The sequence below is a fragment of the Girardinichthys multiradiatus genome, chromosome 1 (assembly GCF_021462225.1).
Source record: "Girardinichthys multiradiatus isolate DD_20200921_A chromosome 1, DD_fGirMul_XY1, whole genome shotgun sequence".
NCBI lineage: Eukaryota > Metazoa > Chordata > Actinopteri > Cyprinodontiformes > Goodeidae > Girardinichthys > Girardinichthys multiradiatus.
This window is the reverse complement of record NC_061794.1, coordinates 10,801,492-10,814,778: the sequence shown is the minus strand read 5'-3', so window position 1 is coordinate 10,814,778 and position 13,287 is coordinate 10,801,492. Positions and strand designations below refer to the sequence as shown.

General features: G+C 39.8%; 1 protein-coding gene across 4 annotated transcripts in view; it reads left to right on the top strand.

Annotated features, from left to right (window-relative positions):
* Positions 1-12,761, top strand: part of chchd6a (coiled-coil-helix-coiled-coil-helix domain containing 6a) — a 120,701-nt gene extending 107,940 nt beyond the window's left edge. For all 4 annotated transcript variants that reach the window (XM_047362405.1, XM_047362186.1, XM_047362253.1 and 1 more), the window contains one exon: positions 12,147-12,761. In XM_047362405.1, the coding sequence (XP_047218361.1) occupies positions 12,147-12,177 (31 nt within the window). In that variant the 3' untranslated portion in view covers positions 12,178-12,761. The remainder of the gene's footprint in view (positions 1-12,146) is intronic.
* Positions 12,762-13,287: the final 526 nt, after the last annotated feature.

The window sequence follows — 13,287 nt, the reverse complement described above, 5'->3', positions numbered from 1 at the left end:
GATCAGTTGGATTGTTTGTACCTGACCTGGAATCTATACGATTCGACTGAACTTTACGTGTTCTGAATTGGTGCTATATAAATAAACTGAATTGAATTCAGTCTTGAATTAGAAATGTCACTAGGTTTGTTTTGTATTTTATTTCAACATCTAATTAAAAAGATGCTTAAAATTGTTTGTAATTTCCTTTTTATTTTCATAGCCATATAGGCATTGCTTTAAATAATGCTGGTCTTAGTAAGGTAAGGTAAGTTTATTTATATAGCGCTTTTCAGCAACGAGACACTCGATTGCTGTACATACACTTACAATACAATCACAAAGAAAATAAACACAGATACAGACACAGAAAAACAAATCAAATGATAAAATCAAACAACAGAGGTAATTTAAAAAAGTAAAATAAAATAAAGAGAATAGAATAGAATGATGGACAAGAAAATGAAAGGAAAATTGGACTGAAAACGCAACTAATCATGCCTAGATGGCACAGTCAAAGGCCACTCTAAACAAATATGTTTTTAATCTTGATTTAAAGCAACTTAGGGTTTCGGCTCTTTCACAGTTTTCTGGCAGTTTATTCCAGATTAGTGGAGCATAAGAACTAAAAGCTGCTTCTCCATTTTTGGTTCTGGTTTTGGGTATGCAGAGTAGATTTGAGCGAGATGATCTGAGAGGTCTGGCTGGTTGATACACTGACAACAAGTCTGTAATGTATTTTGGTGCTAAGCCATTCAGTGATTTATAGACTAACAGAAGTATTTTAAAGTCTATTCTCTGAGCTACAGGGAGCCAGTGTAGGGACTTTAGAATTGGGGTGATGTGCTCCACTTTCTTAGTTCTAGTTCCAGCAGCGTTCTGGATCAACTGCAGCTGTCTTATTGACTTTTTAGGCAGACCTGTGAAGACACCGTTGCAGTAATCAATTCTACTAAAGATGAACGCATGAATTAGTTTTTCAAGGTCCTGCTGAGACATTAGTCCTTTAATCCTGGAGATGTTCTTTGGGTGATAGAAGGCTGACCTTGTTACTGTCTTTATGTGCCTCTGAAGGTTCAGGTCTGAGTCCATCACTACACCCAGGTTTCCAGCCTGACTGGTGGTTTCTAGCTGTGTTAAATGAAGCTGTGTGCTAACTTTTAAATGCTCTTCCTTTGGTCCAAAGATTATTACTTCAGTTTTGTTTTGATTCAGCTGAAGAAAATTTAGGCCCATTCATGCATTGATTTCTTCTAAGCATTTACCCAGCGCTTGAATGGGTTCGGCATAGTTATGATAACTTACGTTGTTGTTTATTAAAATCTGAGTTAGGGGGAGCATGTAGATATTGAATAGGAGGGGCCCTAAGATGGAACCTTGGGGAACGCCACATGTGATTTTTGTGCTCTCTGATGTAAAGTTACCTACTGACACAAAAAAGTCCCTGTCCTTCAAGTATAATTTAAACCAGTTCAGTGCTGCATCAGAAAGGCAGACCCAGTTTTCCAGGCGCTCTAATAAAATGGAGTGATTAACAGTGTCGAATGCTGCACTAAGGTCCAATAATACCAGCAATGTGGTTCTTCTACAGTCTGCATTTATACGGATGTCATTGAACACCTTGACAAGAGCAGTCTCTGTACTGTGGTGAGCAGGAAGCCTGACTGGGAGACCTTGAAGCTGTTGGTCATTGTTAGGAAGTTGTTTAACTGCTGAAACATAGCTTTTTCAATAATCTTACTGATGAAGGGGAGGTTTGATGTAGGCCTGTAGTTCTGTAGTAGCAGCTTGTCCAAGTTGCTCTTTTTCAATAGAGGTTTGATAATTGCTGTTTTCAGGGCCTGGGGGAAAACACCTGACAAAAGGGACGTGTTTATTATTTGAGTTAAATCAGATGTTATTACAGGCAAAGCTTTCTTAAGGAAAGCTGCGGGTAAAAGATCGAGACAGCAGGAAGAAGAGCTTAGTTGCTGTACGATTTCTTCTAAGATTTTGCAGTTTATTTGGTGAAATTGGGAAATTTTGTCAAAATCAGTTCTAGTTGGAGACTGCATTGGTACTGGAGTTGATGTGGATGTGCTGACTGCCCCTCTGATCTTTTGGGTTTTTTCAGTAAAGAATTTAGCAAATTCATTGCAGGCCCTGGTAGAGTGGAGTTCAGATGCTACAATTACAGGAGGGTTTGTTAACCTGTCGACCGTGACAAATAATGCACGAGCATTGTTTATGTTTTTGCTGATGATCTCAGAAAGAAGGATTCCCTTGCATTTTTCAGTTATAGGTTATATCTGTATAGTCTCTCTTTATAGATAATATAGTGAACCTGGAGTCCAGTCTTTCGTCCAGAATACTGATTTAGACTTACTTTACAGGCAATGTCTTTCAGAACTTCATCATTACCTTTTAATTAGGGCTGTCATGTACTGAAGTGTTAAACGTAGCTGAACCCCGGGTGTCAGATGTCACGCTTACTGGGAAGCTGGAAATGAGAAGTGTTAGTAAAGGTGAGGAACAATGTATATCTTAAAGCAAGTGTTAATAAATATTTTTAGTAATGATAGAACAAAATTAATTGATAAAACATGGTACAATAAGCCATGTTAACCTGTGTATTCTTTTTGTTCATACCAGATCTGTCTAAAGCATGATGAAATAAAAAAACTTTTTCACTTTAAAAGTTGAGACGATTTTCTCTCTCTGCAAGATCTTATTCTGCTGCAGGTTTTTTTTTTGTTCGTCCTCTGTCTTTGCTTTTGTTGCGCTCCAGTTCTCGATTGAACCGCACATGAAGCAAAATCAAGTCTTTCTTTTCCTCCTGGCCTCTCGCCCCTTGCTCTAAGCCCTCGCTCTCAAGCGATGTAAACGCGGTGGATGTGTGTGCTCACGTGGACAGAGGAGTGGGGGGTTAAACGTGTTGACAATTGCCCCCCAATAGAGGCATTTTTCACCTGCTTTTGTGCCCCTCGCTTGCTGTACACTGACCTTTCTGAGCTCCAACAATCTATCGGCTCGCACCACCAGACCCCCTGCTCTCTCTCCCTCTCTGTGTATTCTCCAGCAGGGGCTCCTGGGAACAATTCAACACCCCCCTGTATTGTGTTGTGCTGAAAGCGACCTCAACTACATAAGAATTTGACACACCTATTTATTTTTTATTGTTTTTTGCTATTTATGGTTTTTTGGGCACACTCCCCTCCCACCCCCTGTGCGTTCTCAGGAAGAACTTTTATGGAACCTGGACCACCAGCCGGGATAAGAGAGGAAAGCTGCGGGGCTTTTAGGTGGCTTTTTCTCTGGCTTTTGTCGGCTTTAAACAACCACAGAATTATCGAAACAGTCCACTTTCCCCCAGCCTTTTTTGTGTCCCGTTGTCAGTCAATCCTTCTGTCTCCCAGCTTCTTTTTCTTGAAGATTTGAAGCGTGATTTTCCTTTGTGATTGCTATCCAATTCATACGCAGCACTCCTGAGGAGATCGATTTTTTTGTTCCCCTTTCTTGTCTGGCCTTTTTGTAAATAAATATCAGTGTGTTATTGTTTGTTCCTTAGAGCTATGTTGACAAGTTCTCTTTCATGTGGAACCATGAAAATATTTTTTTAGAGCTATGCAGCAGCTACTGAGGTGTTTTTATCTTGCAGATTTTTCTAAGACGGCTTGTTATTTATGTTTTATTCCCTAAACGTTGAATTCACAGTTTCCATCAGTGCTTTCATGTGTACTGTAATATACATGTCTATGAAAAGCATCTACTGCAGTTAAAAACCTTGCAGAAGTAATAATGCATGGAAAATGAACCATGGTTTTCAACAAAAATCTTTGTAGAATCACAGTTCAATGCAATCACAGCTCCATGTCTTTTGGGCGATTAATCTACCAGCTTTTCAAATCTAGAGTCTGGGATCTTTGCTTCTTCTTCACCTTTGCAAAAAAGCCAAAGCTCAGTCAGGCTGCATTGAGAGCTTTTGTAAGCATCAGCTTTCAAGTCTTGACACAATTCTATTTATAGTTAGACTTTACTGGTTAGATTTCACAGTAAAGGTTAAAAAGGTTTTAAGTTTATTTAGAAAAATACATTTTTATTGATATCAAAAAACCCTGACATTTTAACTGTGTTGTGTACACTTTTATTGTAGCCATTGTAGGTCTGAACTTTGACTGGGCTATTCTAACACACAAATATGCTTTTGTCCGAACCCATTCCATTGTAGCTCTGTCTGTATGTTTAGGGTCACTGATTCACACAGGATTATTGTTGAACCCAGGTGTGTAAAGTACTGTTCTAGTTCCTGCGTTTTTCACCAAAGAGGGAACTCGCTAATAGTTGAAGCCTGAAAGGAACTTTGCTAGCGAAGTAAGCCTCTGTAGTGCATGTTCTCCTCCACACACCACTCCATTTCTATCCCTCCATCCCTTAGCAGTGGATTGGTCAAGTCTATCAACTGCAGAACCTCAGCTCATCACCTGGGAGTTCCAATTGCCTGCCAGTCATCAGATAAAATGGATTTCCAATTGAGTCAAGGCTCCCAGGTTGGATTTTGCAGAATGGGGGGAAAGGCTGACTTCTTCTGCTCCCCTGCCTTTACTGACATCTTGCTAGTTATTTGTTTTTCTCTTTCCATCTCCTGCACTCATCGCCCTCTGTCCCGCTTCTTTTCTCCACAGTCCCTGAATTGGAGTCTGTTGATCTGCCAGTCAGAGCCGCGTGAAATAGAAACAGGCCCAGCTCTGAACCGTTAACGTATGCTGTAACGTCAGTAACTTTTCACAGCCGGTGCCTGCTTTAACTCATGGGTGTTCTCCAGACCAACCCGGTCGAGAATCCAATACACTGTTGAAGGATTGCTTTTTATTCTCGTATATTGAAATATGTGTTTGCTGTGGTGTTCTTGTTTTAGTAGAGCACTAATAAAAAACAGATCTGCAGAATATAAGGATGCACATTTTAAGAAGATAAGGTCAATGTTTTTACCTGATTTAAAAAGAAAATGTAAAAGAGCAAATTATGTCCTTGCCATCCTAATAATGGCAATATTTGGATTATATGTTCTTTGTTGCTTTTTAAAGGTTAAATTTAGTGATATATTTGAACATAAACGGTTTGTCTACCTTTTAAAAAGTGCAATAATTGTAACTTACGATGTCTGCAAAAGTATTCATACCCCTTTTACCACATTTGTCACCATAAGGCCACAAACTTCAATATTTATTGAGATTTTCAAAGGAAGGGCTTATTTGTAAAGCGGAATAAAAATTATGGAAGGTTTTGGACATTTACTTCCCAAAAAAAAATGTGAAAACTCTTTATATTTCCTTTACTCTGATACTCCTGAATAAAACTGAGAGCAACCAATTTCAATCTTCAGTAGTCACCTAATTAGAAGTTTACTTGTGTTAATTTTGTTATAAGTCCAGCAGTTCTGTGAGGGCATTAGAGGTTTGTCAGAGAACACATACAGGTCCTTCTCAAAATATTAGTATATTGTGATAAAGTTCATTATTTTCCATAATGTCATGATGAAAATTTAACATTCATATATTTTAGATTCATTGCACACTAACTGAAATATTTCAGGTCTTTTATTGTCTTAATACGGATGATTTTGGCATACAGCTCATGAAAACCCAAAATTCCTATCTCACAAAATTAGCATATCATTAAAAGGGTCTCTAAACGAGCTATGAACCTAATCATCTGAATCAACGAGTTAACTCTAAACACCTGCAAAAGATTCCTGAGGCCTTTAAAACTCTCAGCCTGGTTCATCACTCAAAACCCCAATCATGGGTAAGACTGCCGACCTGACTGTTGTCCAGAAGGCCACTATTGACACCCTCAAGCAAGAGGGTAAGACACAGAAAGAAATTTCTGAACGAATAGGCTGTTCCCAGAGTGCTGTATCAAGGCACAAGTGGGAAGTCTGTGGGAAGGAAAAAGTGTGGCAGAAAACGCTGCACAACGAGAAGAGGTGACCGGACCCTGAGGAAGATTGTGGAGAAGGGCCGATTCCAGACCTTGGGGGACCTGCGGAAGCAGTGGACTGAGTCTGGAGTAGAAACATCCAGAGCCACCGTGCACAGGCATGTGCAGGAAATGGGCTACAGGTGCCACATTCCCCAGGTCAAGCCACTTTTGAACCAGAAACAGCGACAGAAGCGCCTGACCTGGGATACAGAGAAGCAGCAATGGACTGTTGCTCAGTGGTCCAAAGTACTTTTTTCGGATGAAAGCAAATTCTGCATGTCATTCGGAAATCAAGGTGCCAGAGTCTGGAGGAAGACTGGGGAGAAGGAAATGCCAAAATGCCAGAAGTCCAGTGTCAAGTACCCACAGTCAGTGATGGTCTGGGGTGCCGTGTCAGCTGCTGGTGTTGGTCCACTGTGTTTTATCAAGGGCAGGGTCAATGCAGCTAGCTATCAGGAGATTTTGGAGCACTTCATGCTTCCATCTGCTGAAAAGCTTTATGGAGATGAAGATTTCATTTTTCAGCACGACCTGGCACCTGCTCACAATGCCAAAACCACTGGTAAATGGTTTACTGACCATGGTATCACTGTGCTCAATTGGCCTGCCAACTCTCCTGACCTGAACCCCATAGAGAATCTGTGGGATATTGTGAAGAGAACGTTGAGAGACTCAAGACCCAACACTCTGGATGAGCTAAAGGCCGCTATCGAAGCATCCTGGGCCTCCATAAGACCTCAGCAGTGCCACAGGCTGATTGCTTCCATGCCACGCCGCATTGAAGCAGTCATTTCTGCAAAAGGATTCCCGACCAAGTATTGAGTGCATAACTGTACATGATTATTTGAAGGTTGACGTTTTTTGTATTAAAAACACTTTTCTTTTATTGGTCGGATGAAATATGCTAATTTTGTGAGATAGGAATGTTGGGTTTTCATGAGCTGTATGCCAAAATCATCCGTATTAAGACAATAAAAGACCTGAAATATTTCAGTTAGTGTGCAATGAATCTAAAATATATGAATGTTAAATTTTCATCATGACATTATGGAAAATAATGAACTTTATCACAATATGCTAATATTTTGAGAAGGACCTGTAAAATCATGGAGACCAAGAAACATTACAGGTCAGAGAGCATTGCTCAGTGTGGTATACCTTCAAACCTATCATGGCTGCCCACCTAAACTGAAAGGTGGGGCCAGGAAAGCATTAATCAGAGAAGTAGCCAAGTGACTCTGGATAACTCTGGAGGAGCTGCAGAGATCCACAGCTCAGGTGGGAGAGTTTTCAACAGGAAAATTAAGAGTTCTGCACTGCATAAATCTGAGCTCTTGGGAAAAGTGGCAAGAAGAAAGCTAAAGTTTAAAACAAAGCCATTAGAGGTCCAGCTTGTAGTTATGCCACAACCCATATGGAGGACTCTGCAAACATGTTGAAGAAGGGGCTCAGGTCAGATGAAACCAAAACGTTTTTTTTTGTTTTTTTGGTCTACATGCAAAACACTATGTGTGGTGGAAAGCTAACACTGTTCATAACCCTAAACACACCATCCCCATCATAAAACATGGTGGTAGCAGCATCATGCTGTGGGGATGCATTTCCTTAAAGCAAATTGATGCTTGATTTTACAAGACTGGGATGGAGGCTCACCTTTTAGCAGGGCAGCAACCCTGCCTGAGCATACAGCCTGAGCTACAACGGTTTAGATCAAAGCACTGAATCTGTTTGAGTTTGTGAAAAGACGATACAGTAGGGGAGATTTACTTTCCAGCAGGACATTGACCCTGAACATTGAACCAGAGCTACGATGAACGTTATACAGCAAAGCATATTTATATATTAGATTGGCCCAGTCAAAATCTAGACCTAAATCTAATTGAGAATCTGTAGCAAGATAAGAAAAGGTTTTTTGTAGACACTTGCCATCCAATGTCTTTGCAATGAATGGTAGAAAAAAATGACACTATGTGCCATTTTGTGCTGGTCTATCACATATTATTCCAACTAAATCCATTGATGTTTGTGGTTATGATTTGACAAAATGTGGAAAAGTTCAAGGACTGTGAATAGTCTTGCAAAAGACTTTTTGTCCAATACAATCTGCTTTCACCCCACCCCCCTCTATGCTCCCAGCTATCATTATATTGTATATAGTTACGCTCTCAATAAATTGTTATAAATTTTTAAACACCAGTAAGTAAGTCCAGTTTGGTGGAACCCGTATTTTAAAGATAGTTCTCTAAGTTATTTCTACATTTTTTTTGCTAATCGTTGGCATTTAAGGGTCATAAGAACAGTAAAGTGTTCAGCAAAAACACACGAACAGGGAGAGGAGGAGAGGAGAAGAGACTAAACAAGAAGGTTTAAAAGAGTTAAGCTCTATTGATCACTGTGTGGTTTTAATGATTTCAGTAACACAGTTGGAGGGCACTGTAATGGTAGGTTCCAACAGACAGTGTGAGTGCACCTTTTAACAGATTGCTGCCCAAAGCACCCAATAGCTTTTAAATTTATATTTTCTAACTGAAAAAATCACAATAAATGTACAGATTTTCACCGTGATGTTCTGAGTTTAATAAGAAGCTGTGAAATAATTACCCAAATATTCCACAAACCAAAATCATCTGTAGTTTGACCAAGTATCAGTTACTGGAATCTGACTTAAAGGGGGAAATAAAAATACAAAACAGTTTTGCTGGAACATCAAAAATAATCTCAGTAACGCAATCTCTGATACCTGTAAATTTAATCTGTCAGTTGTATTTACACTAGATGCATTATTAAGTTGAAAAAGTATCTAATCCTAACAGTAAATCTGTAAACCCATTTCCCAGTCCTCCTGCATAGAACTATGTGTTCATTTGCCGTATGTTTATGTTCGAAGACGGAAGCAGCCGATGTAATGTGTGTGAAAGCTGATAATGTACCTGACAGGATATCATCCACCTGTGAAGAACACCGGAGACAAAGTGAAAATCTTAAATCTGACAGTAGAACCAGCCTTATGTCAGTCTGCTTCCCCATTTGCTGTGATTCTGTGCTATAATTCTCATTGTGTTTGCTGAAATCTTCCACTTTAACTGTAACGCCTCAGAACCATCGGGTTAAATGTTGTTTCTATTCAAAGCTTACGTCTAATTTATGTGTATATATAGATATATATAGACTAGACTAGACTTTTTCAGTGACAGTCGGTCAACCCATAGAAACCCCCCTTTTTTCTCATTTTCTCAAACTCTGTACCTTCTGAATAAATCATCACACTAAAAATACAGGGGTTGGACAATGAAACTGAAACACCTGGTTTTGGACCACAATAATTTATTAGTATGGTGTAGGGCCTCCTTTTGCGGCCAATACAGCGTCAATTCGTCTTGGGAATGACATATACAAGTCCTGCACAGTGGTCAGAGGGATTTTAAGCCATTCTTCTTGCAGGATAGTGGCCAGGTCACTACGTGATACTGGTGGAGGAAAACGTTTCCTGACTCGCTCCTCCAAAACACCCTAAAGTGGCTCAATAATATTTAGATCTGGTGACTGTGCAGGCCATGGGAGATGTTCAACTTCACTTTCATGTTCATCAAACCAATCTTTCACCAGTCTTGCTGTGTGTATTGGTGCATTGTCATCCTGATACACGGCACCGCCTTCAGGATACTATATTTGAACCATTGGATGCACATGGTCCTCAAGAATGGTTCGGTAGTCCTTGGCAGTGACGCGCCCATCTAGCACAAGTATTGGGCCAAGGGAATGCCATGATATGGCAGCCCAAACCATCACTGATCCACCCCCATGCTTCACTCTGGGCATGCAACAGTCTGGGTAGTATGCTTCTTTGGGGCTTCTCCACACCGTAACTCTCCCGGATGTGGGGAAAACAGTAAAGGTGGACTCATCAGAGAACAATACATGTTTCACATTGTCCACAGCCCAAGGTTTGCGCTCCTTGCACCATTGAAACCGACGTTTGGCATTAGCATGAGTGACCAAAGGTTTGGCTATAGCAGCCCGGCCGTGTATATTGACCCTGTGGAGCTCCCGACGGACAGTTCTGGTGGAAACAGGAGAGTTGAGGTGCACATTTAATTCTGCCGTGATTTGGGCAGCCGTGGTTTCATGTTTTTTGGATACAATCCGGGTTAGCACCCGAACATCCCTTTCAGACAGCTTCCTCTTGCGTCCACAGTTAATCCTGTTGGATGTGGTTCGTCCTTCTTGGTGGTATGCTGACATTACCATGGATACCGTGGCTCTTGATACATCACAAAGACCTGCTGTCTTGGTCACAGATGCGCCAGCAAGACGTGCACCAACAATTTGTCCTCTTCTGAACTCTGGTATGTCACCCATAATGTTGTGTGCATTTCAATATTTTGAGCAAAACTGTGCTCTTACCCTGCTAATTGAACCTTCACACTCTGCTCTTACTGGTGCAATGTGCAATCAATGAAGACTGGCTACCAGGCTGGTCCAATTTAGCCATGAAACCTCCAACACTAAAATGACAGGTGTTTCAGTTTCATTGTCCAACCCCTGTAGGTCATCCAGCCTTAGTTCACCATTTTGATAGGCTGCTCCAAGGGTTTATAGGTAGATGTTTCCATTGTGCTACAGCTCCTGTCATACTGGCTACTTATCCTCTGCTTCATCTAAAAAGCATTTCTTGGTATCCTTTGCCATTTTAGTCTTTAAAATAGAACTCAGTCATTGTTGGTTTCAGGTCGTTTTGATGGAAGGAGTTGGATTATATTAAAGTGAACGAGTTGTAATATTAGGTGTTACTTTCAGAATTTAAATGCATTACATTTTAAAGTCTTCATCATCAGCTAAAGTACAGTTTTTTGCAAAACTGTTAATATCCCTCGAGGTTTTACACAACTTTGCTACTTTACAGCCACAAACTTCAATGAGTTTTGGGGATTTTCTGTGATAGACCAACACTAATTAGCACATAATAGCACTTTTTCACCAAAAGCCCTGGGAATTAAAGCCTCAGGATGTTTTACCTGGGGATTGGAATTTTTGTGGTTTTGGGTTCCTTTTGTTTCCTTTCATCAGAAGGGCTGCAGACCGTTTATTTTAATCCGCCTAATGACATATGGGGAAGCTGTTAAGAAAACTGCAATACACCTTCAGTCCAGCAGATGGCTTTATTCCTTTACGCCGTTTAAAAGACCGTTAGCTAATAAATAATTTTTTGTTTTAACTGATAAATAATAATAGATGATAAGCAGCTTTAAACTTAAACAGTTGAATAAATCGTTCTATTATTCTTCAAGTTGCAGTGGATCCACAGGCAGGAAAAGTTTAAATCATGTCTGATATCTACAGCACAAACAGAAAAATGTTGTTACGATGCTGCCACCACCAGACGTTTCCTATATGCTTCCTGCATAACATGTGGCAAACTGTAAATGGCATTTTCATATCATTTCATGTAACACTTGCTTTCCTTTTTACCACTCTAAGATAGAGGCCAGATTTGGCAAACTAATACTCATAGGTTGACAGTTTCTCCTTCCTGAGCAGCTTATCTGTGCAGCTCCTTTAGAGTTCCTATGGATCTTCTGGCTGCTTCTCTGATTAATGATCACTTCAGGAATTGAACAGTGTAATAACCTAACCCTTCTTTAATCTTCTTTAAAACTGTATCTCTAACCTTGCTGCTGTGTTCCTTGCTCTTCGTGATGCTGTTCACTCCCTAATGTTCTCAAACAGAACAGCTGGATTTACACTAAAATTAGATTACACACAGGTGGCCACCTGGCACTGGATTCATGTTAGGAGTAACAGATTAAAGGTGGCTGAAATCAAATGCACTTGTTGGTCTGTCACATAATAAAATAGAGTCAGTCAGTCAGTGGCTAATAAAATAGATTGAAGTTAAAACATGGAGGACATTATGAGTACTCATTCAAGTCACTGCATGTTTGAGTGTAAAACCTGCTTTCCAGTGGTGAATTTTAAGTTAGGCTTCCTTCGCTCCATTACTGAGATAATCGTTAGGCTTCCTTCGCTCCATTACTGAGATAATCTCTACCATTACTAAATCTGACCTTTCAGATGTGGTCGGTTAAAGGTGGAAAAGTGTGAATGAAAAAGTCAAAGCCATTACACTTGAAAGCTTCTTGAAGGTCAGATGGTGTCGTAGGGTTGCAACAATTCTAATCCCCCCCACCTCTATTTTCTTCCTGCAGAACATGCTGGTCAACCATGGATGAAGAGTAGGAGGAGGAGGAAGAAGAAGATGGAGGATAAAAGCTGTATTCAATGGAGAGTTTTCACTAGGCACTATGAGTAGCATTTGCTCTATTCATGTTTGGACTAAGAAGAGCGACAATTTGCCTTTAGCATGCCTTCTCTATAAACTTTTATTATGCTATTTATCTACAGTATCTTGTGTTATAACATAGTGCTGCACCACGCAAGGAAGCTTTAAAATGAAGCTGGGCTTTTGCTTCATGGTTTGAGTCACTGCATTTTTAATCCAGCCCAATATACCTGAGGTGCAGAGATGCATTCAGGGTCATTCCTATATCTGCCAAAGCGAGGAGTCAGTTCACGTCCAAACCTCTGCTGCTTCTGAAGACATGAAAAGAAGAAAAAAAATCTGAGGTGTGTGTGCTGAATGCAGTGTATAGTGATCCTGTTTTGATCTTGATCTAAGAGAAAAACTGATTTTTTTGCTTTTGAGTTTTGTGGTTTTGCATTATTCCAACATGGGAGTAAGCTCAGGATATCCTGGCAGTGACTTTAATGTGTCATACGTGTGATTGAATAGTTGATCTTATTAAATCATTCATAACCTTTGACTGGTGCATTTTTCTTTCTAAACTGCAAAACAGACTTGTGTTATTTGTTTATTTCTGACTTTTTAAACGGTCAAATAAATATATATAAAAGAAAACGTTTAAATGTATCCCATTAGTCGTCTTACGGTAATTCACAAAATGCTGTTATAATTCAATAAACATGTTATATCCTGTCTTACTATATTTCTCAAAGAAAAAAACCCGACTGAGTATATAAACACAAATGGGAAAAAACGTCTAGAGGAAAAAATTGTAGGTAACAAACTATAGCTGGGTTTCTCCTTTAGGAGCTGAATAAATCTTTCTCAATTTTAAAGTGTTTCACTGAGATTGGAAAGGTCAAACAAACTGATCTTCATTACAGGGAACCAATAAAAGATGATCGTGTTTACAGTAAAAGAATAATTCAATTTTTTATGAAATGGTTTCCTGTAGCAGCGATGTCATCGCCTCCCAACCTGCTACCACTGAAACATCCAGGGTCACACTCATTACTTCAGTAACCAATCACAATCTAAAAAAAAGG